Genomic DNA, 23,808 nt, shown 5'->3' with positions numbered 1-23,808 from the left:
ACCTTGGATCCTGGGAACTACTGTCCCATCAGTCTGACAAGCCTTATCTGCAAGGGCATGGAACCCATTATCATGGAATTATAAACAAAGACATTGGCAATCTTCAAACACTGGACCCCACCCAGTTTTGGTTCGTGAAGGGCCAATTTTGTCTCCTGAACCTGACTGACTTCTTTGAATCAGTCTCCAGAGCTGTGGATGAGGGTAAGGTGGTCCACACAGCCTATCTGGACCTTGCCAAGGTCTTTGACACAATCCCCCACTCTGAAATCATAGATAAACTTACTAAGCTGTGCATAAATCCCTATGTCACTCGATGGGTTGCCAGCTGGCTTACTGACAGAACCCAGACTGTAAAAGTAGCTGACTCCAAATGCAGCTCCAGACAGGTGACAAGTGGAGTATCTCAGGGTTCAGTCCTGGGACTGCTCTTGTTTGGCATTGACTTCTCTGAAGTATAGGCCAACATTAAGGGACTCTGGCTAACAAAGTTCGCAGATGACTGCAGACTGGGAGCCATTATTGAATCCCGAAATTATGTGGATATTCTACAAAAGGGCCTTACAGAAACAGGGAAGTAAATAGTGTGGGAAGAAATAGCCAGGGAATTGTTATGGCTAGGCTTGTATAGGCCCTAGGGCTGATAGCCTAGTACCAACCTATGAACCTATAAGATGCTTGGTGCCAGAGCCATGGACTCAAGCTTAATGCCAAGAAATGTATAGTTTTCTCCTTTGGGAAAAACCATGCACCCATGAATTACCACATAGGTGGTAGTACACTAAACACCGAAAGTGTGATGAGAAACTTAAGGGCACAGGTGGACAGTGGTCTCACCTTCGATAACCACATTGCCACAACAGTCAGGAAATCCTTCTACATGACACACCTCATCACTAAGGGCTTTTCATCCAGAAAAAAGGAGGTCATTGTCCCACTGTACACATCCCTCATTAGACCCATTATAAAGTACAACATCACGTTTGGTATGTACCTCACAGGACATCTGCAACAGCTGGAAAGGCCGCAGAAATACCTCACTAAAAGAATCACAGGCCTAAACCAGATGCCCTATGTTGACCATTTAAAAAAACTCCAGCTATACTCTGTGGCATATCGTCTATTCAGAGGTGATCTCTGCTTAACATATAAGACCATGTCAAACCCTGAGCTGTTGGACATGCTCCACTTAAAGAAATCCCAATCCCTCAGAGCCACACGCTCCAAGGATTTAAACCTTCTCATCACAATGAACAAAACATGTTGGAGGGATAGGTCCTTGACCCAGAGACTCCCCATACTCTGGAATAGACTGCCCATACATGTCAAGCAGAGCGCCTCCTTTGTGCTCTTCACAAGGAACCTTAATGATTGGATGGGAGATATGAAATTCACCCCAGGGATCACGTCACTCGCCCTGCTAGACAGGGGTCCAGGGAAGTAAATATTGCGGGAAGAAATATCCAGGGAATTGTTATGGCTAGGCTTGTATAAGCCCTAGGGCCGATAGCTTAGTACCAACCTAAGAGCCTATGAAAGGCTACTTATTTTCAGCTACATACATAATCATTATTCTTAACAGATCATTTAATATTCTTAGATCTATATCTTTCTTCTCCAGTGTCTTTCTGAATGTGAATTTAAATCTCTTTCAGAGGAAATAGGCTCATTATTTGCAAATATAGTTAAATTTTTAAAATAAGTATCCCCTCTTTTGACTTCTGCATGTATATTAATTAAATGTCTATGTTTATCATCTACCCACAGATCTCTTACTAAAGCTCTCCCTAGTTCAATCACAAATTAATCTAATATTTTCCTTTTAGCAGATAACACTGTCACCTCCCCTAAATACTTTGCTTCACTGAAGGATCATAACACTTTATAATTCCATTTTATCTTAAATTGATCTCTGTCTACATCTGTAATAAACATAATGTCCTGGAAGCAAACTATATCTATATCATACTAACCCTCCCATTTGAAAAATGGCATTTTTTTGCTTTTCTCTTCAAACTATTCACACTAAGGGATAATATTTTATATCCATCATTTCTTCTGCTTCCTTTCAACTTAATTATCATTCTTCTTTTAGCAGTTTTCTCTCCTGCGGTATGACCTTCCTATTATAAGATTCTCCCTGTCAGTTTAATGATATAAATCTTCACTTTCAATACTCTTCCCTTCTCCCTTCCTCATAGGCACAACCTTTTTTGGTAGTTCATCCCCTCAAACTCCATGTCTGAATTGCATTCCCTTCTTCATATTCATATGAAGTTCATCAGTCCTCATATTTACATTCCTCATATTACTACTATCTGTAACATGTCCATCACTGTAAATATTAGTAGCACAATCTAAGCCAAAAAAAAATGTTCAATTCCACTCTGTACATCTTCTAGCACAGACATTTATCATGTGTCAATGCTTCAGAACTCCTTTCTAGGCAACCAACTGATACATATCTGCCTTTCCAACATAAATAACACATTTAGGCTGAATAGCATGATATAATATGACTTAATTTTCAGCATGAATAACACTGGGTAAATGTACCCGCCCTTCTGAAAATATAAAATCCCATTATTTCAGCTCCCTCCTCTATCCAAACACCCTGTGGATACTATGCCTTTTTTAATTCATCACATTAGTACAGTTTTATTCTAACTTTTTCTTCGCCTTACACTATTATGACTTCATTTCTAAATTAAATAAATATACTGCATTTTCTTACAGTTACAAAAACTTGTAAAACATAATCTTGCTATGGAGTAATGTACTGGTAGTTATTGAACTCTGTCACACAACTTGCTGCATCATTTAGAGTTTGAGATAAAATATAAAAACAGTCGCTTTTAATATTTGAATTAATGCCCTAAGTTGTTGGACTATAACTTCAAATGGTTCCATAATACTGTGGGGGGAAATAGCAAGCTGAAGGCTCAGTATTCTTCCATTTAAATTGCAAAATATTCTATTTTGGTAACAGTAGTGGTTTATCTTTTCTGGACACTACTAGTTCTGAATACACTCATTGTTTCATCTATAATGCCATCACCTGGTCAGCTGGGTTAATCTCCTCCAATCATACTGTTTGCTGTAGCTCCTGTTCCCCATGGCTATCTATAACCATTGTAGCAGTCTGGGAAAGAAGTTGTGTATTTAGCACACTTCTCTGAAGCATCAGCTTCCAGCTCCCTACCCCCTTCTCCATATCTCCCTAGGATGCAGCTTTTGGACTCTAAATGGCTAATTTCAGGAATTTCCATACATTTTTCAAGCACTTTATTAAGCAGATCCATTTCACTTAACTACTGTCATCAGACTCCGCTCATCATTTACTATGATATACTGCACTTTTTTTCCTCACTACAGTGTGAGTGCCTTCCTGTTCAGTGACAGAATGACCTTTCATCAAGAAAAGCAGGAGAGCATTGCTAGTGCCTGTATTAAATATACCTTACCTACATAAATAACACCTTAGCTCTACCGGGAAAATAGACCACAAGTGAAGTAAAACTAATGCAGACAAAAAACATAAAATAAATTTGATATATTCCTGTAAAACAGTGTTAACAAGCTGTTGTGCACGTGATACTGTGAAACATTGATCCCAAAGGTTATCTATAGCATAAGTAACACTGTTGTCAGTACTACATAAAAGGCAGGGGTGCTGACTTTGGTCCTGTTTTTATGGATATAGTACAGAAGGTAATACAACAGTGATAGTAATACATTTGACTGAAATCTATTTGAGCTACCTATTTTTACCTATGCTGGTTCATCAGACACAAACTTTATAGATGGCTAAGTATGCTGGCAATTCTTGTCTTGAGACCAAGCCTTTAATAAAAGAACAGACATCTCCCCCTTTCCAAATTACATACAACTTCTTCCAAAGTGCTTGAACCTCAGAATTGAATATAACAAAGTACAGATGGTTTCAGGAGCATCTTCCCCCCACTCTTATTCTTATAAGGGGTATGATGCTACATTAGGATTAATTAATTTCTGGCTAACATTTGGTAAGTAACTTCTGATACGTTAATTATGCTCACAGGTGAATAGTAGGCTAACATCCTATGGGGCCTTTATAAGCCCTCCCAAGTATGCCAGGTGTATCCCACAAGTTTGTGGGCTGGCTTTTGTAAGTCTTGCCAAGCTTTCCAAGTGTTTCCTGGGAGTTTCTGTGCCTCAGAGGCTATTTTAAGGAGTGTATGTAAGCTAGAACAAGATTTACAGGCTGCCTGTAGCCATTAGAGACATAGGTGCTATGGAATGTATTTTGATGAATAATTGCACACCTCTTTGATATGGTGAAAGGCTCATAATCAAAAGAATAGATGTGCCATCTACAAAACAGTGACCTAATGTTGCTGGCTGGAAATGTTCATATTTCAGATTAAAAGGTTAACTTGTATTTGACTACTTAGTGGTACAAACAATGAGATACAGATACAACAGTATAAATAGGAAAACAGCACTTAACTGTGTGGTTGTCAGTCACTAACACTTTGCTTCTATACAAAAATGTCACATCATTCATAATATTGCAGTGTGTATGTCTGTTGTCCAATTTCTAGATATAGTTTAATGTTTATAAAATAGTTGCTGTTGATTGTTATCTTGTTAAAACATGCTTTTTGTCTCAGTCATTATAGTAAAATGAATAAACTGGTACACTGTTTAATCATACTTAATGGTCTGTTTAGGGAGAGGGGCTGCATGTGGACAACAACTTCTACAGAATAATATTCCTGAAAAGGGAATGCCACTTCACAGCTTACCAAGTTATGCAAATGACCCTTTGGTACATGGATACAACCCAGAAGTTCCACTGCTTGAAATACCATGTTATGGAGTCCTGGAGCATGAGCAAATCCCAGTGCAGAATGCCTACAATCCCACCATGTCTTCTAGTCAGTCAACATATGAGCAACCTGACCAAAGAATGAATGGCTTCAGAACAGAACTACCTAATAGGAGACCACTGGAAGCAACAGCATCAACGGTTCTTGAAGCTGCCGCACTGTCAATTAGACCAGAACCATTCAGTTCTCAGCTAGAATACAACATTCCTACACAGCACTGTTACACAGGTATGTATCATGGCTGTTAAGCAAGATGAGACACAGGTAAAGTTAAATCCACAGATGCAGATTGATTTGGTTACCTGCAAATAAGGTGGATTAGTGAACAAACCTGGGAAGCTGGAATGTTGGCTAAAGTGTTAAAGTTTTACAATCAACAGTGCATGCTATCTTTACACACAGCATTGTAGTTGTTTTCCTATTTTCGTAAACAAGCAGTAAGCAGTAAATGCATGCCCCATAGTCATAACCTCCCTCACTAATTTTTCCCACTCTGCCCCACTCATAATTACCTTGTTGAATTTGAATCACATGGTTATATTTTTCCTCAAATGCCAGCCTTACCTCACCTGTTGTGACAGTACTGTAAACTGAAGTAAGCACTATACTTGTGTGGACGTACACAAGTTACTGTTAGTCAGTGGTACTTCAACTCATGCCTGTAACTGGCCTGCCATTTTTTTAACATTATGACTTAACATAGGTTCATAAGTCCATAAGTGTTATTAGGCTAATGACCACACCTTTTTAAGGCTAGCGATGCATCCCAAATCTCTGACAAGTTCTGATACCCTTGATAACTGTAAGCAGGGGCTTGGGAGATGAAACATTTACAAGCAGGGGCCGGAAGATGAACCATTTACAGGTTACCTGTGTGCATTAGAGGCATTTTCAGCATGCCATTGATGGTACCCTCCCACGTGAACTGTTATTTAGTAGTTCTGTCCTAAAAGATGAGTTTTCTATTCACTATGGAAAGGAACCTTACAAGATAGCATTCCACTTTCTTAAAATTTAACTTCATGAAGAAGGATTATAAGATGAATGTCTTTAAAAAGTGGGTTGAAAATACTGAAAATGATATAAATGAAGTGACTGCATTTAGTTTGTTGTCTACAGCATCTCTCAGTCTTCATTATTCTCACAAACGTAAAGTCAGACATTTATACACACACTTTCATAAATGGGACAATGGTCAGATTCGAACCACAGCCAATTTAACTTGCTCAACAGCACAGGTACAAAGCATGCAGATGTGATGTCTGAAGATATGTATGTATGTATGCGTTCATATGCCTCTAAAATTCTGTTCAAATTCTATATTTTGGGTTCTAGTAAACTAATTATAATTATGACTGTGTGGCTAGACATCAGTCTTACTTCCTTTCAAAATCAGGGGGTGTACACAGAGATTATAATTGAATCTGTAATCATTTGATTGTGCATGTCTTGGGAAAAGGTGAATCTGTCCAGATAGTCTGTGCTGAATGTCCCCAATTCAACTGGTGATAATCATTTTGTTAGGCTTCCCAAGAAGGAGGAAGACTGAGAAAAGACTGATTTATTTTTGTGCCTGTCTCTAGCTGAGGGGGGGGGAGTAACATGTTTAGTGCTACATGCCTGCTTCATTGTGGAGAATGGATTTTAAGCAGCAAGGAACCTTACTGTGCCTCTTATAAGTTGCAACCAGCTATAATTCAGGCAATTCCAAGTAGCTTAATACAAGCCACGTCAATCAGACAAATTTATTCTGCAAAGCTTTCGGGTCAAACACCCTTCCTCAGTGCTATAAACAATAAACAGGGCATACAATTTAAAAAGGAAACGTCATCAAATCACATGTCAATAGCCAGCCTATCATAAATATTACACCCCTCCCCCAAATAAGTTTTACTTAAAAGTTTTTTTTAAAACAATAAAACATTTTATTAAACGTTTCTATTATAAAATATACAAAGTATACATAAGCTATAAGTAATAAATTTATAAAACTTTTGTCTTTTCACTAAAATGGGCTTCAGGCTAACAGTATTATTCAAACCTGGTGTATAGTCTGCCCTTAACATGACAATCCATTCAAACTTTTTTATTTCTAAAGTGTTATTTAGACCCCCCTAATTCCCATAGTTACAGTATCTATTGCCCTAAATTTAAAAAAATGTCTCATCATTCTCCATTATATGCTTACTTAGTGCATTCGTAACAATTTTCCTCCTAATATGTGACTTATGCTCCACTATTCGTTCTTTAAATTTCCTAGTGGTCTTCTGTACATAGAATGATGGGCAGGCCACATAAGTGGCCAAATACACTAACAGTATCGCAGCTTGCTGAACAATGAAATATAAATTCTTTATTTGTCACAGGATGCTTAAAACCATTTCCCTCATCATAAATATCATAGCAACCACAATTATAACATTTTACCGTTCCCTTTTTGCTAAAGTTACTTGTCATTGTTACCTGTTTGAAATCTTTATAACATAATTTCCTTTTCAAACTCTGAGTTCCTATACGCAAAGAAGGGTTTATCACCTATTAATTTCTTTATTTCAGGCATTGCCATCAATATTACCCAATTCTTCTCTATAATTCGCTTCACCTCTGCTGTATTCAAGTTAAAAGTAGTAACATATCTAATTATATTTTTCTTTTCTTTCACTAGTTCGGTATTGTTCTCTTTTTCCAAAAACTGGCTTATATCTACTAGATCTTCCATTAGTAACTTCCCTATACATGTCTTGCACTACCTCAGCTTTATAGCCACTTCTGGTGACCTCATCCATCATAATTTTAATTTGCTCTTCAAACTTTTTATCCTCAGTATTAAGTTGCTCTAATCATTTGAGCTTTCAAAATACCTTTAAAAGTATGAGGTGCATGCATACTAAATCTATTCACATATCTATTAACTTGCATCTCTTTCTTATGTATGCTTGTTTCAACACTCCCATTCTTTTTATATAAATCTACATCCAGAAATACTATTTTATCATTTGAAAATTACATTTTAAATTTCAAAAAACTCATTGTTAAGTCCAAGTATTCTACATATTGATTTAACTCCTGTATAGTCCCATCCCAAATCAAAAAGCAGTCATCTACAAACCTTTGATAAAAACAAACCCTACTATTAAGAATATTACTCTGGCTAAAAATATACTGTCTCTCCCATTCACACAGTACTAAATTTGCGTATGTATTCACCACAAGGGTATCCATTAGTTACCCCTGCTAATTGTAGATAAGGCTCATTGTCAAAAATAAAAACATTTTTGTTAGAACTAATTCTAACAAAGAACAAATATTTTCAATTTGTCTTGCTTGCATTTTAACCTCTGTAGTGGTGCAGCGGTTAGTGTTGTCGTCTCACAGCAAGAGGTTCTTTGGTTCAATTCTCGGCTGGAGCGCCTTCTGTGTGGAGTCTGCATGTCCTCCCCGTGGTTGAATGACATTTAAAGACATGCAGGTAGGTACGTGTGTGGGGGTGTGCCTTCTTTGAAGGTTGGGCATCGGGCTGGCACCTCGGCACCGTAAAAATCCACTGACAATCATTAGTGGACCGGAGTTCCGCTGTGGCGACCCCTAACCAGGAAAAGCCAAAAGACATATATTCAAAAAGGCTTGTATTAACTCTATCCCATATTCGTTAGGTATTACAGTAAAAAGGAATATAATGTCTAAAGTGGCAAATAGAAAGTCTTTCCCTGGATGCTCAGAATACCATTTATATAATTTACCTAAAAAATCATTAGTATCGTTCAAACTGCTGGAACACCTACCTAAGTACGCACAGACACTTTTGTAGATATTTAGAAATTGGCTCTCTCATCCGTCCACCCCCTGAGACTATAGGTCTCAAGGGGGATTTTCAACAGACTTATGCAACTTTGGAATCCCATATATTTGTGAGATCCTTGGACAAGATACCGTAAAATAATTAAACTGTTCTGTTGTAATATCACCAGAGAGCTGAAGATCATAAATGGCCATATTTACCATAGAGACAAGTTTCTTAACATCACTGAGTTATTTTTTTAAACGTTTCCACATCTTGTAATAAATCTTTAAAAGTGCATACATATTTGTCTTTATCCATTATTACTATAGCACCCCCCTTGTCTGCTTGTTTAGTAACTATGCTGTCATTACCAATCAATGATTTCAATGCTTGATATTCTTCATATATCATATTATACAACTTTCTATGTCTCGGTCTAAAATACAGCTCTCTAAGTTTATTCACAATGACATTTGAAAATGCTGTTACCACAGGTCAACTCACAGGTATAAAAGTGCTCAATTTCTTACACTCAGAGTAATCATATTCATTACATTTAAATATTAGCTTCAAATTTACATTTCGCACAAAAAGCTTCAAGTCCGTGATTGCTTTAACCACATCATCAACCCCACAAGGTATATATTTTAATCCTTTGTTCAAAAGCACTAAATGTGCTTCAGTTAAATCATAACAAGACAAGTTAACAGTACCTTGCCATAATGCAGCTATCGCCATGCTGCTTTGTTGTGAAGTGCAGGGCTGTTCTTCCTCTTTACCCAATTTACCACGTTGTGCTGCTGGCGTTATAATGAACGCCCTCTCAATGGGGTGTTCTGTTGTATTGAAACCTTCTCCGGTAATTTTAGCTTTAAAGGGGAAAGGGAAGATATTTGCAGTTGATTTATTTTACCAGACAGTTGAATAGAAGCCTCATTATTCCTGTCTTCAGACAGCACAGTTTTTGGCCTGCTAGTTGTCTGCTTTCCATTCGCTTCTACCAGGTATGCAAATGCAACGGTCCACATCTTCTAATCCAACCACACCTTCAGCTACGTCTGTAATAGCTTCTATCAATGAAGTGACATCGGCATAGGTAGAAGCGAATGGAAAGGAGACAACTAGCAGGCCAAAAACTGTGCTGTCTGAGGTGCGTAGAGGAGGGGGAAAAAAAACATCTGTTGGACAAAACTTTCCTTTGAATCCCAAAAGGAGATTTTTAACTAACTTTCATGCCACAAAAAAAAAAAGTGTTTACTTTCTTTTCTTAAAATGGTATCATGAAAGTGTATTTTTTAAGTTTTGGGGCAAAAATATTGACATTTTTAACATATCCATTTTATGCCTCTGCTACCTGCCAGTTGAAGACTTTTGTATCCATGTGTTCCTTCCATTTTAGTTACAGCAAACTGGCCCATTTTTTCCCTCATAGGGTGACAGCAGGCAATAGAGGTCATCATCTAAGGAACCATCATGGTGTTTTTGATATATTCTAACTGCCAATACCTATAGTGGCCAAAAGATGAAATTTACAATGTTAGCCTCCATGTATGCGCACTACTTGCACATGTCTAGCTCCACTTACAGCTCCTGTTATTGCCAAACTACTGCTGGTATGCACCTTACATTGATACACCTACCTTCCATCATGTGTTAGTATAACAGTGGTCCTAGCCACCTACTCCCCTGGAAGGATGAGCCTGCATCAGTTGCTTAGTCCCTCCCTGCCCCACCCCAGCATTCCATTTCCAAGCTGCTAGTTGAACTTGGATTTTCTTGGTGACAGTCACAGCTTTTTCCCTCTGCACCACAAAACCTAGGGAAAAACATTGATAATTGATGTTCAAAGCAAGCATTTAGTCAATCTCAACTCACCCTACTAACTCCAAAAAGTAAACTCTATTGCACCGGTCATGCATTCTCCATCTATGGGACTCCATTCTTCTTTCAGTCCCAATCCGACACATCCAAATGTACTCTAACTTCAGCAAAAGTTCAAGGAACACCTGTTCACCCAAGCAAAGTGCAGTTGCACTCCCTCAGATCACATTACATGAGCCCTGCAGCTCTCGCACACACCACTTTATCCTTATCTCATCCTTTATCTCATCTTGTCATCCCCTTTACTTACTACCTCTCATTCATCCTGTTTCTGTCTCGTCTTTGCATCTCTCTCCTTTCTACTCCTCTTCCCTCTGCGTGCCTCTCACCTTTCTTTCTTGCAGCTATTCTCACTTGCCTCTTCTACTGTCTTCTTACCTCTCTCTGTATAATGATGTGCTGCTGTCCCTGTAGCATAAGTAATCTCAGTCATTATGGCTACATCTTATCTATAAAGCTCTGCTAAGCATAATTCCACTTTTCCATCCATTTTATGACACTTAACTGCTTCTTGAACTAAATGTTGTAGCATATTTCTGCATCTGTAAATATTTATTTGCGTTTGTTTGTTAGCATATTCTTGTATCTGTAAATACGTTTTGTTCATTTATTATGTGATCCTATTCACCTGGGGCTGTGCCTGCAAATGTTCTATTGAGATCAGTGCACTACCCCAGTAAACAAATAAATATATAAATAAATAAACTTAAAATACTAAGTTTAGGCATTTTTTTGAATTGTGCAATAGGTACAGCACTGCAAGAAAGCTTTTGTCAGTTTTTAGATAGAGGACAAAACATTGTTGTTACCCCAAAAATGAGATTCCACACCTGCATCACAAAACCACCTTTCATTTCAGTCATAAACATTTCCACAACTTTTTTTCATGAGGAAGAATCACAGATGGGATAAAGAAGAAATTTTGGGGATAAAATCACTAAGGAGTGTTCTCTAGTCTCACCGAGTGTGGCCTTGTAACTTGGTAACATCTTGAACATAAGTAAATGTTGCACTTTAGCCACTTCAGTGTGTTATAAACATGATAGCTGTATCAATTGGAAAGCAAATAGGTTTATAGGTAACTCCTACGCATGTATTTCAGGAGTGCAGTAAGGAGGCTTACCCAAATTCCCAAATCACAGTCTAGTTAGGTGACTTGCTCAAGGTCACACAGTAGGCCCCCCGCACACCCACAACTATATATACTAACTCCAGGATTGCACTACAGTGGGGAAAAGGGCATATACCTTTTACTTGCCTTACAGTACTCTACACATTGCCAGTACTTCACTTCAGTGAAATGAATTTTCAGTAATTTGAGCTTTCAACGATTTGGTCAGGGTGAATTCAAATTCAGTGAAACGAGCTTTCAGTAAAACAAAGTAGACCTGTTAACATACATTTTCTGAAGGACTTGAAGTCTGAAACTCAAATGTATGTTATTATTTAGTGACTTCAATCCTCAGATCATTCTAGTGATTTGCCAGAAAACCACAAATTTTATGAGGAACACACCGAAAATAGGAAACAAAAATCTGGACATTCTGTGAAAATCTGGACAGTTGAGAGGTATGGGAAAGAGACATATTTGGAGGACTGCTGAATCTTTACTAACTGTTATCTTCTACATTACCATGTTTAAGTGAGGAACATCAGCATGACATGAATTTGAAGACAGAAAACTGAAAACATGGTCTAGTAATTCATCTCAAAATGCATCTCAAAATGTATACATCAAATCAGGCATCACTTTAAACAGCTGTGTTTTCTAAATGCAGAGACAGAGGCTATGAGTTGCTCTGAGCGTCATCCTAAAGACCAGGGTTACTTTTTTAAATGCTTTTTTCTCCATACCTGCCAGTTATCAAGCTTCTCATGTCAGTGAGTGCATTCATAGGTTCATAGATTAGTACTAGGTTAACTGCCTTGCGGGCCATTTTAAGCCCAGGCAATTACCCCATGTGAGACTCAAATCCTGCATCTTGTGTATACAAGGTAAACACCTTAACCATTATGCCAGTCTCTCACCCTTCATTCCCTGGTTACTTGGAGCCTTCAACATGAGAACAAGAACTCAGCTAGAGGGGCCATCATTCAAACAGCCATTGAAGTGGCTTGTGCTCTCACTGGCATCCCAACAGTTAGGGTATTTCTAGTACAGGCCCTAACCCCACCCCTGGTAGCTGACATAAGCACCCACATCACATTGGGACTTCCTGTTCCATTTGTTTTGTGTGCTACCACCCAAACAATAATGACCACAGCTCGGAAGGACAAACAGTCTGTCCATTTCAGTGTCTTGCAAGCCTTTGATTTTGATTGGAGAGGATTGGCTGTCCAAAACCACCATTCTTTACCACCAGGATGAGTGACTTAACATCAGACACTAATTCCAACTTAACCCATCCAACACTTCCAACACTGGAATCACTACTTGAACTTAGATCAGCTGGGTTATAGAAAAGGTTCAGCCCTCAGCACCACTAGGCCGAACATATTTACTCCAGGGTTTGATTCCCCCAGCTTTCATTTGCCTGCTGTATGAATGAGTCACTTAACCAGGCATTAACTCTAGATCAACCATGAAAAGAGGCTTCTACCTCATGGGTTTACTCACTTAACAAATGTATTAAGAATACAGTCTCACTGCCATCTATTTCATTGCGTACTACATAAATGTAATAAAAATGCAGGACCTGATGCCTGTATTGTTGTTTGACATTATACCTGCACACTGACCAACAGCAAGATATACAGCAACTTTGTACTTACTTGGATAAGGTGCTAACACCAATCACAATAAAGATGCAAACTTTGAATGTACCACTGTTTAAGTCACTGTCATTGGATGTGACCTGTTTAGGTGGCTTTGCAGTAAACCCTTTGTTACAACTTACATGGCTATTTAAATGGAAAACAGGAAAGTATATATTACTTGTCAGTGCCATGTATAACTCAGATCTGATGAAACTCACACAAGGATGAAAGAGCTTACTTCTTGTATTAACTTAATAAACCATGGCTTCAACAAGCAATTCCAACCTGAATCCTGGTTTCTTATTTTTAATAAGAACGCAAACTGATCTTTGATATAGATCTACACAAGAAGTGTGACAGCAGCCTGTTTTATTAATTCATATGCCAATATCAATAGATGCTGTTCATGTACACCTTGTTTTCTCTTTCTGTTGATTTGTTCTCTCTTAAGGAAAATGTGTACTACCCTTAACTGGAAAACTACATATGTCCTTACATTCACTGCTGCAGTATTCATAACCTTTGGGATTCCCTGCTGTGGAAGCCCGCCATTCAGCCAGTATACCGAAGACTTCCTGTTGCATTTAAAAGGTGCACCTGAATGGCACTCAAATGCGCATTGCATATCATAGGGCATAAAGGTGACGTTCAGGCTTATCATCATCAGAACTTCTTTGCTGCCAGTCTGAATGCGTTTTTTTCACCATCTGTTTACCCACATCCTTTTTGCCAGTTGCACACATTTTCATTCTCCAGTGATTACCTGTTCCTGTTTGCGGTGCAGATAAGTGCCCAGTTGGGGGGGTTGTTGATTTTTTTCATGTTTTTTTTTGTGCTCCTTGGGGTTAATGTCTTCCAGGAAGGGTAAATGCCAGTGTGGGAGACAGATTCCCTCTGACTACTACGATGTGTCTTTTTTTGTCTAGGAGCATCTCATGACCATACGTCTTGTTCTATTTGCCAGATGTTCATTCTGAAAACCCTTTGCAGTAGACTTTCTTCCCTTTCCTTGTATCTTGAGAACCAGCATCTTAAGCTTTTTGCTAAAGCTAAAATGGATGGAATCTTCCACCCTGAGGGTCAGACGATAGGGAATAAGAAGATGAAAAAGGTGCAACTGGACTCTTCCACGGTCCATTCTCTGCCTGGTGTTTCTCCTGAGGCTGTTACAAACCCGGAGGCTCTCCAGGTTGCATTGTTGGATTTCTCTACTGAGGCCGTGTTGGAGGCTGGTGAGGTTTCAACTGGCAGCATGCCTGGTGAGGCTTTTCAGGCATCCATCTCAGACATTCAGGGGAACCATGGTTGATTTTTTTCTGAGGAGCTTAGGGGAGTTCCTCAGATTTTAGTTGGGGAAGAAATTCCTACTACGGTTCTAGATTGCTGTCCTGGGTCCAAGTCTTCTCAATTATTTGGAGGGGACATTCCCTTAAAGAAACTTAAGCATGTTTCTTCTGCTCCTAGGGATCCTCAAAGTGAATGGCAGGCTTTCACTCAGGGGTTATTTTCTGTTTTTTTAATGTCTTTAAAGCCTCCTCAAAGGGTTTCAATTCCTGTTCCTCCACTCCCCTTAAAAGGCCTTGAGAACATGATCCTTTTGAGACTGAGTTGGATTCTGATGATGAATCCCTGACTTATTCTACTCAAATTCCTTCTCCTTTGGACTATTGGACAGAGGAAGTGTAATCTATTAGTCCTGATGCTCCTTTTGAGGAAATTTCCTTTGGGGATAGACTCTCTAGGATGATGGATTTTTTTATGTGGGATTGTGCTCAGGTCCCTGATATCCATAGCAGGTACTATGAAGTTGCTACATTCGGAATATCCTAAACCTGCGGCTATTCCTCCTGTTTTGGCTGCTTTGCTGGATGTTTTTTCCAGTGCCTCTCATGCTCCTGATTCTTTATTCCCTGCTCCCAAGAAGTCTGATAGGTTTTATAGGGTGCCTGAGGATTGTTTATTTTTGTATAAGCCATCTCAATTGCTTCCTTTGCCCAAGTTATTGCCTTCTGACAAAGATAGCAGAACTATGGAACAGCTGGATAAGAAGGTTTACACTTCTGTTACTCTAGGTTTTAGGGCTATTAATTATCAGACCCATATGTCTCGGTATGTGTTGGCTCTTCTTTCTCAGAATTGTCAACTTATTTCTGATTGCCCTGAGTCTGAGGGTAAAACTCCTGTTCTTTCCTTACTAGGGACTTCCTCTCAAGTCATTCGTCATTCTATTAAACGTAATTATGATGCCTCTTCTAGGGCAGCTGTTTTTGGTTCAGTTATGAGGAGATATTCTTGGCTTAGGAACCAGCCTCTACCTGATGATATTAAAGCTAACTTGATGGATGCTCCCCTGGATTCTAAACTTTTGTTTGGGGAAGCTGCTGCTGGTTTGTTTAAGTCCCTTCAGGCTAAGGGTAAAGTTTTACAGGATCTTCAACATGTTTTTGTTTCTCCTGCCTAAATTTCAGATGAACTATCCTACTAAGCCTACCTTTGTCCATAGACATTCCCATCCTTCTACTAAAGGCAAGAAGACTGACAAACAGGCTCCTACTGCTAAGGCTACTCAGTTTTCAGGGTTTCTGAAGCCTTCCTTTCCAGACAAACCAGGTGCTGTATGACTATCAGTCTCCTCCCAGCCACATTCCCCTTTCTCTTCGCCTTTCTTTTTCTCTTCCTGCTTGGCTTTAGATCACTCAAGATTCTTGGGTTCTGTTGATCAGGATCAGGTCAGGTATAGTCATAGGTATAGGTATAAGGTCAGGGGTACTTCATGGTGTGGAAATCCTGCCCTTCTTTTATGGGCATTCCTCAACCTCCTCAGTAACAGCTCCCCTTTTTCCCAGAGGTTCTTCAAACTCTCTTGACTCAGGGTACTATTCAAGAGCTGCCTGTGTCCCAAAGGGAGAAAGGGTTCTACTCCAGGCTGTTTCTAGTGCCAAGAAAAGAGGGCGTTTGGAGACCTATTCTAGACCTCTCTTATCTAAACACTTTTTTAAAAGTGCCTTCTTTTTGGATGTTGTCTCTTCAGATTCTGTTTCCTCTACTGCTCCCTCAGGCCTGCATGATGACTCTGGATCTCAAGGATGCTTATCTCTATATTCCAATCCATCCAGTTTTCAGGAAGTTCTTACATTTCTCTGTTTCTTCCTGGCATTTTCAGTTCTCTGCTTTGCCCTTTGGCCTTTCTACTGCCCTAAGGGTGTTCACCAAATGCCTTGCTCCTGTGATTGTTTTTTTGCAAACTTCAAGGGATCCAAATTTTTAACTCACTTAGATGATCTGTTAATTCATGTGTCCTCTCCAGAGACTCTCTTGCAAAATCTTAATTTTTACATTTCCATTCTTCAGAGCCTGGGATTCACAATAAATTTCACAAAGTCTTCTCTGACTTCTTCTCAGGATCATGTTTTTCATGGTTGCAGAATTCAGTTGGTGCCTGTGATAGCATCCCTGCCCCCTCCAAAGGCCTTAACTCTCATTTCTTTCTTTCACACTCTTCCTCCTCTGGCTTCCATTACCACCAGGGACTTTCTGAGAGCTCCCGGTTTCATGGCATCCACCATTTCAATGCTCCTTCTGGCCAAACTTCACATCAGAAAGTTTCAGTGTCTTCTGAAGTCAGTGTGGCTTCAACATGCACAGCCTGTAGACCTCCTAGTTCCTCTTCTTCCTCGTCTCAGACAGGAACTTCACTGGTGGATTCAGCAGTTGTCTCTGAACTCAGGGATCCCTTTTCATCCCCCCATCTTCCCTCTCAGGAATTATTCACAGACGCTTCAGATGTGGGTTGGGGGGCAATTTGTGGCTCCCTAAAAGTAAAGAGGTGTGGTCGCCTCACCAGCGAAGGGATCACATCAGTGTCAAAGAGATGAGAGCTCTTCTGCTCTTCAGGCCTTTCATCGTCTTTTCTCTCCAGGCCTCTCAAGGTCTTCACAGACAATACCACTGTGATGTGGTATGTTAACAATCATGGAGGAATGAGATCCTACCTTCTTTGCCAGTTGGCACTTCTGGTATGGGATTTTGCTGTTGAGTATCAAGTGACTCTTCAGGCGGTTTATATCCCTTCTAGTCAGAACATTGTGGCAAACAATCTGAGCAGGTCCTTAACTCAGTCCCATGAATGGATGCTTCCCGGGTATGTGTTTCTTGTCATTATTCACTATTGAGGTACTCCTCTCAGAACAGACAATTTCCTCTGTTTTATACCAAAGTCCCAGGTCCTCTGGTGTGGAAGATGGGCACCCTCTCATTCTCTTGGAAGAGTATGTTTCTTTATGTATTCCTTCTCCTTCCTCTCATTCTGAAAGCCCTGTTCAAGATTCAACAGGATGCTCCCAAAATCTTATTGACTCCCTTTTGGCTGTGACAGCACTGTTTCCCTCTACTTCTGCATCTAGATAAGGGCAATCATCATAAGTTACTTCACAGGGTGGATCACATCACTCAAGACAAGGGATCTCTCATCCATCTCCACCTGTCCATGCTTCAACTGACATTGTGGATGATAGGGTTTTGATCCCTCATAGATACCTTTTTTCTGAGGATATGCTGCAAGCCCTACAGGAGGCCAGGAAAACTACTACTAGGAAATCCTACTTATCCAAATGAAAGAGGTTTTCTATTTGGTGTCTCTCTCATAATCTAAACTCACTTTCTGTGGATGTTCCTTTGGTTCTTTCATTTGTGTGAGTCACTCAATGCTGGTTTGACCTATTCTTCTATTAAGGCCCACATATCAGCCATCTCTGCTTGTCTGTTCCTTTAGCTTTTAGATGTGAGGTTAAGCAATTTCTCAAAGGTGTCCTTAATATTAGACCTTCCAGGAAGCCTGTTCCACCTCCCTGGGATCTTAATTTTGTTCTGGAGAAGTTAAATCAGGCACCTTTTGAACCTGCTGTTTCAGCTTCCTTGAAACATTGTTCTTGGAAGACTGTTCTGTTGTTAACTCTTCTGCCAGATGGGTATCAGAGTTGCAGACCCTTATAGTGTGTCCTCCTTTTTTGATTTTTCATGAGGACAGGGTGTCCTTATGCATTAATCCTTCCTTTATGCCTAAGGTGATTAATGATCTTTACCTTAATCACTCTATTAATTTGCCTACTTTTTCCCCTCTCTGCAGTCTGACAGTGAAAGGGTGCTGCGTACTTTGGATGTGCATAAGCAACTCAGAATTTTATTTGGATCACTCTAAGGCTATTCGTAAATCTGATCGTTTGTTTCTTTTCATCCTAAATCTTTGGGTCTAGCTGTATCCAAGCAAAATATTTCTTCTTAGATTTCTAAGGCTCTTTCCTGTTGTTACACCTTTCATGGCAACAGCCTTCCTTCAGTCAAGGCTCATTCTACTAGAGCGGTGGCTTCTTCTGGTGCTTTTTTCAAGGGTTTAGAAATAGGTTTGATGATGTGACAAAACGGTGAAGCAAAATCGACATTATGAAGGTAAACCATATATATATATATATATATATATATATATATATATATATATATATAGGTTTACTACTGAAATTCCAAAATTGCATTCGTCGACCAGTCACAATGGTTGACCAGAAATGTTGAAATTCAGAACGTCAGAACAGTAGCCATGGCGAAAATGAATGCATTGACATCCATAGTTCAATGTATTCAACATGGCAGGAGGTGATGTCAGTCACTCATGCTATGCAGTTTAACGTACAGTTACACTCTACAGTCACTGGTACATTAACTGTACTATTTTGCAGGGGGGCTATGCTCCCTGCACCCCCCACACTCCCTGCAAATTAAATATACCAACCCTGAGATCACACTACAGTGAGGAAATGGGTTATTTCCCTGTTCCTTACCGAACCGCAATCTCCATTCACAATGCTGAACTTGGATACTCAAACTACACTACCTATTTGCTGTAGTGTAGTCGATGTTTTTGTTTGGCATTCTGCCCATTTGAAAACTGCCTTTCGACCACAGGCACTTTGGACATTTAATAGTAAACTATATATATATATATATATATATATATATATATATATATATATATATATATATATATATATATATAAAATTGTTTTGTTATTATACTCCTTACAAATTTCTGAGAAGCATAACCAGGTATTACAATTTCTTGTTTTGTTCCATCTTTAAGTGACATCATGGGGAAGACATACTGATGCAGTCTTGTTTTTGGTTAAACCTTATGATGTTCTGTAGTCCTATCTCGCCTTCATTTTTACATATGGGATCAGAGCCGATTCTTGGCTCTGACTCTGCCTATTTACAAGCTGGAAGTCTTCTAGTTGGCTCGTAGCTAGGTAGGTATCTCATGGTGCACCAGTACAATCCCCAGATCTCGTTTGCCACGTCAATGAGTTCGGTTGTGCTTCTCCTTGGCTCTGGCTAAGTTTTTCAAGTTTATTCAAAATTTTTTGATTATTCTCCCGTCTTACCTTTAATAGTGTTATATAAATTTGTATAGTCATAGTTAGTGTAGTTTGCAAGTTAGAATAGTTAGCGTTTATTAGTGTGCCGTTTGTGTGCAATTTCTTTAGTACAGTTGGCCCTTTGGCTTTATAGTACTTGGTATCCTGTGTGCCAATTTTCTCTAGTTTAATAATTAGGTATTAGTAATTGTAGGCACCTTTTGCACTCACTTAGGCTGTGTGTTGTTAAGTAGTCATAAGTCTTAACTCTTTTTGCGGAATTCCGCTTGCTAATTTTATTAGTGTTGCAAACAGAACGAGGTTCTGTTCACCTTGTGTAGTAAATTCTAAAATTTACACTTTATTCCTGTTTTGAGTGTGTGTGAGTCTTTCTAATTGTTCTATTCCCCCCTAGGTCTGTTTTAGTTAGAAGACCTAGTTTCCTGTTTTTTATTCCTGCCCGGGCTAGGCCTGTAAGTTAGAGGACCTAGTCCTCGTGGTGTCTCTTAACCCTTCCTGTAGGGCTAGGTCCATTTTAAGTTAGAGGACCTAGTCCTCACTTTCTTTTTCTGTGTGTGTGTGAGCTAAACTTCTGTGAGAATGTCTAAGGAAAGCAAGGACCATAAGCCATCTGGTTTTAAAGAATGCATAAAATGCTCACAGAAGATGTCTATAACGGATGGCCACAGTAACTGCGTTCATTGTCTTGGGACCATCCACTTACAGGAAACTTGCTTATTTTCGTCACTCTTTTAGTGCTAGGGTGTTGCAAGAAAGAAAAAATAAGCTCATCCTAAAAAGTCTCCTAAAACCTTCCTTTGAGGAAGATCTGGTTAGCTCTTTCTCCTCTGCTAGATCTCAGGGATCTAAAAAGGAAAAGTCCAAGTCCTCTAAGAGGCCCTCCCCTGCACCAGCTGGTGTCTCGGAGCCGCCTCTTAAAATTACGAAGTCTGACAAATCCACTGTCTCATCGGCTCCACAGTGTTCGGAGCCAATTGAGAGTTGTGCTACTGTGATTACAGGGTCGGCGCCAAGTAGCTCGAAGCCGACCTCTGAGTATTTTACAGAGCTGGTCTATGGAACCTCTACCAGTCTCCCCTACATTGAAGTCACCAATACTGCAGAGATCCCATTCTCCTACTCTGTCCTCTAGGTCTTCCAGGAGTTTATCGGAAGAAGATGTGGAGAGGGTAGTGCTGAAACTTTTGAAGTTGTCTGCCTTACCGAAATTGTTGTTGGCTCTGACCCAGTCAGTTCTGGGGCCAATTGAGTCCGTTAAGCCCCCTTCGGTCATTCCTTCTCTGAGTCATGCTGGCCTTTCAGAGCTGGAGTGTTTGGTACCTCTGGTGGAACCCTTGGCTCCAGCTCCCCCTGTGGTTGTTTTACAGCTGAGTTCTGCTCTAACACTCTCGGTGCCATCTGTGGTGTCTAGGAGCTGAAGCTCCCCGGTCTGCCCTGACAGGGATGCCTGGAACCGAACCTCTTCAGTTCCGAGCCTCCCTCTCAGCACATCAGTGAGGGTGAGTTTGTATCCTACATCTGTATCAAAGCTGATGGCTCTAGAACTGATGGCATCCTTGGTCCCCTCGGAGCTGAGGAGGTCTTCGGAGCTGGAGAGGTCAGCATTCGAGATGATGAGGAGTGAGCTGTCCCAATCTTCAGCTCCTACCAGAGGTACCGACACCCTTCCCTCTAGAACACCTACTTCTGTCTCAGCTCCTACTCTCTCCTTGGACAGCAGAGACCCATGGCCCCCACTCTTCCGAGACCTCCTCGGAATATCCTTCCGAGGAGCCCCCACGGAAGAGAACATGTAAGAGAAAGCATGTAGACTCCTAGGATGAGTCTCTGACCTCTGACACTGACCTCAAGGAGTCAGAAGGGTCCCCCAAGTCATCCTCTGATGTCTCCTTGGTAGACATCCTGGAAATCCTTAAGCAGAGGTGTGGCTGGCTCACTGTCACCCCTTCTGATGAGGAGTCAGTGTACTTGAAGGCTTTCAGGTCTCAACCTTCAGCCTCTTGGGTGTCTCCACCCTTCGAAATGATGGAGCTAGGTAGTCAAAAGGTGTGGGATACTCCTGATGCTGTGGAGCCAGTCCCCAGGAGACCAAATAAGTTTCTTTCTGCACCCCCAGAAAAGGAATTTTTGTCTAAAGGTGTTCCCATAGATGTCATGGTGGTGGCGACAGCCACTAAGAAGGAGCTAGCAGAAACTTCTTCTTCTGTTCATCCGCCAAATAAGGAGTCTCAAATGATGGACAGATATGGGAAGAGTATCTTCTCTTCAGTGGTATTTACCCTTAGATTGCTGAACTACCTCACACTCTTCACGATATCTCCTTAAGGAGTTAGGAGATTCACTACAACGTACATGTACTGAGGGAGTCCCTGACAAGGTGACTGCCCAGTTGTCCACCTTGAACTCTATCGTCAACTCATCCATGAGGCTTATCTCGTATGCAGCCAATGGAGTGAGTAGAGCAGTGGGTTAAGGAATTTCCTTAAGGCATCATTCCTGGATGCTTTTCTGTAATTTTGCTGAACCGTTCAAGTCTACTTTTACCAACGCCCGCTTCGACGGTTCCTCATTGTTTGGACCCAAGGTAAAGGAAACTCACCCGGTGCGAGCAAGAAGGAAAAAATGTCTTTGCCATGGGAGTATGCTTTACTGTACCCTCTAGACCATACCCTAAGGGTCAGTGGGGCGGTAAAATGTGATTCAAGAAGTCCCAGAGGTTATTCCAGGATGCACAGGGTGACTCCTCCTTCAGAGGAGAAGGAGGAGGAAATGGTAGACGTTGTCCTAGAGGCAGGGGTGAACCGCAAAACCATGGAGTTCTCGATTCCTTTCAGGCCTGGCCTTACCAGCACTCCTGATGTGGGGCCCAACTGCTTCTCTGGGGCTGGTCAGGGGTCACATTTCTTTGTATCCAGAAACCTGGCTAAGTATCACCCAAGACAAATGGGTACAAAGAATTATTACCAAAGGTTGTGTCATACCCTTTTCTCTTCCACCTTTTGTTCTCAAGAGGATCCTGGATGTTCCACCCAATCACAGGGATCAGGCAACTGTGGAGGTCAACAAGTTGCTGGCAAAAAGAGTCATCCAAACTGTCCCAGCAGACCAAATAGGATCCAGAACTTACTCCAGATTCTTTTTAGTGCCAAAAAGTACAGGGGACTGGAGGCCCATTTTAGACCTCAGCAGATTGAATGAATCAGTAAAGAAGTACAAGTTCTGGATGGTGACACTGTAGTCTATACTCCCGTTATTAGGGAAAGACAATTGCATGTGCTCAATAGATCTCCAAGATGCCTACTACTACATAAAAATGGACAGTGTGTCGAGGAGTCATCTACGCTTCCAGCTGGGAGCCAGTCATTACCGGTTTTGTGCTCTTCCCTTTGGTCTCACCACAGCCCCCAGGGTGTTCACCAAGTGTATGACAGTAGTGACAGCTCACCTGACACATCGAGGATTCCAGGTGTTTCCGAATCTGAACAACTGTCTCTTGACCTCCCCCACCAGGCATCTACTTCTTCAGATCAGGGACGCTACCATTCAGCTTTGTGCCCAGTTGGGAATTTCTATAAATTGGGAAACATCTGCCTTATTGCCCTCTCAATCTGTGATTTTTATAGACACAGTAGACATGTTGGCTCGTCTTCTTGTAGAAAGGGCACAGAATCTGGTTCTTCAAATTCACCGTCTTCTCCCCTTACGAAAGGTAAAAGCCAAGACTATTCTGCAGCTTCTAGGGACCATGGCTTCCACCATATTAGTAGTGCCACAAGCCAGACTACATATGAGAATTCTTCAATGGCTCCTGTCGTCCCAATGCTCCTTTCAGCACCTACCATTATCTCATCACATACTGCTGACAGACTCTTGCAAGAAGAACCTCATTTGGTGGACTCTACCCAATCTGTTAACCACGGGCACTTCATTTGTTACTCGCCAACCCGTTGCCACTGTGACTATGGATGCCTCACAGATAGGGTGTGGGGGGCATTATCTAGGCAGGACTGTCCAAGGCACATGGCAAGATCATGAGGCTCACCTGCATATCAATGTTCTAGAGATGAGGGCAGTGCTCCTGGCATTGCAAGCA

General features: G+C 40.6%; 1 protein-coding gene across 2 annotated transcripts in view; it reads left to right on the top strand.

Annotated features, from left to right (window-relative positions):
• Positions 1 to 23,808, top strand: part of LOC122791848 (interferon regulatory factor 3-like) — a 151,773-nt gene that overhangs the window by 101,019 nt on the left and 26,946 nt on the right. For both annotated transcript variants that reach the window (XM_044059824.1, XM_044059823.1), the window contains exon 5: positions 4,713 to 5,099. In XM_044059824.1, coding sequence (XP_043915759.1) covers positions 4,713 to 5,099 — 387 coding nt within the window. The remainder of the gene's footprint in view (positions 1 to 4,712; positions 5,100 to 23,808) is intronic.

Source organism: Protopterus annectens, chromosome 17.part0, assembly GCF_019279795.1.
Source record: "Protopterus annectens isolate FY-2018-M chromosome 17.part0, PAN1.0, whole genome shotgun sequence".
NCBI lineage: Eukaryota > Metazoa > Chordata > Ceratodontiformes > Protopteridae > Protopterus > Protopterus annectens.
The sequence above is the reverse complement of the archived record's forward strand: the minus strand, read 5'-3'. Positions and strand labels throughout refer to the sequence as shown.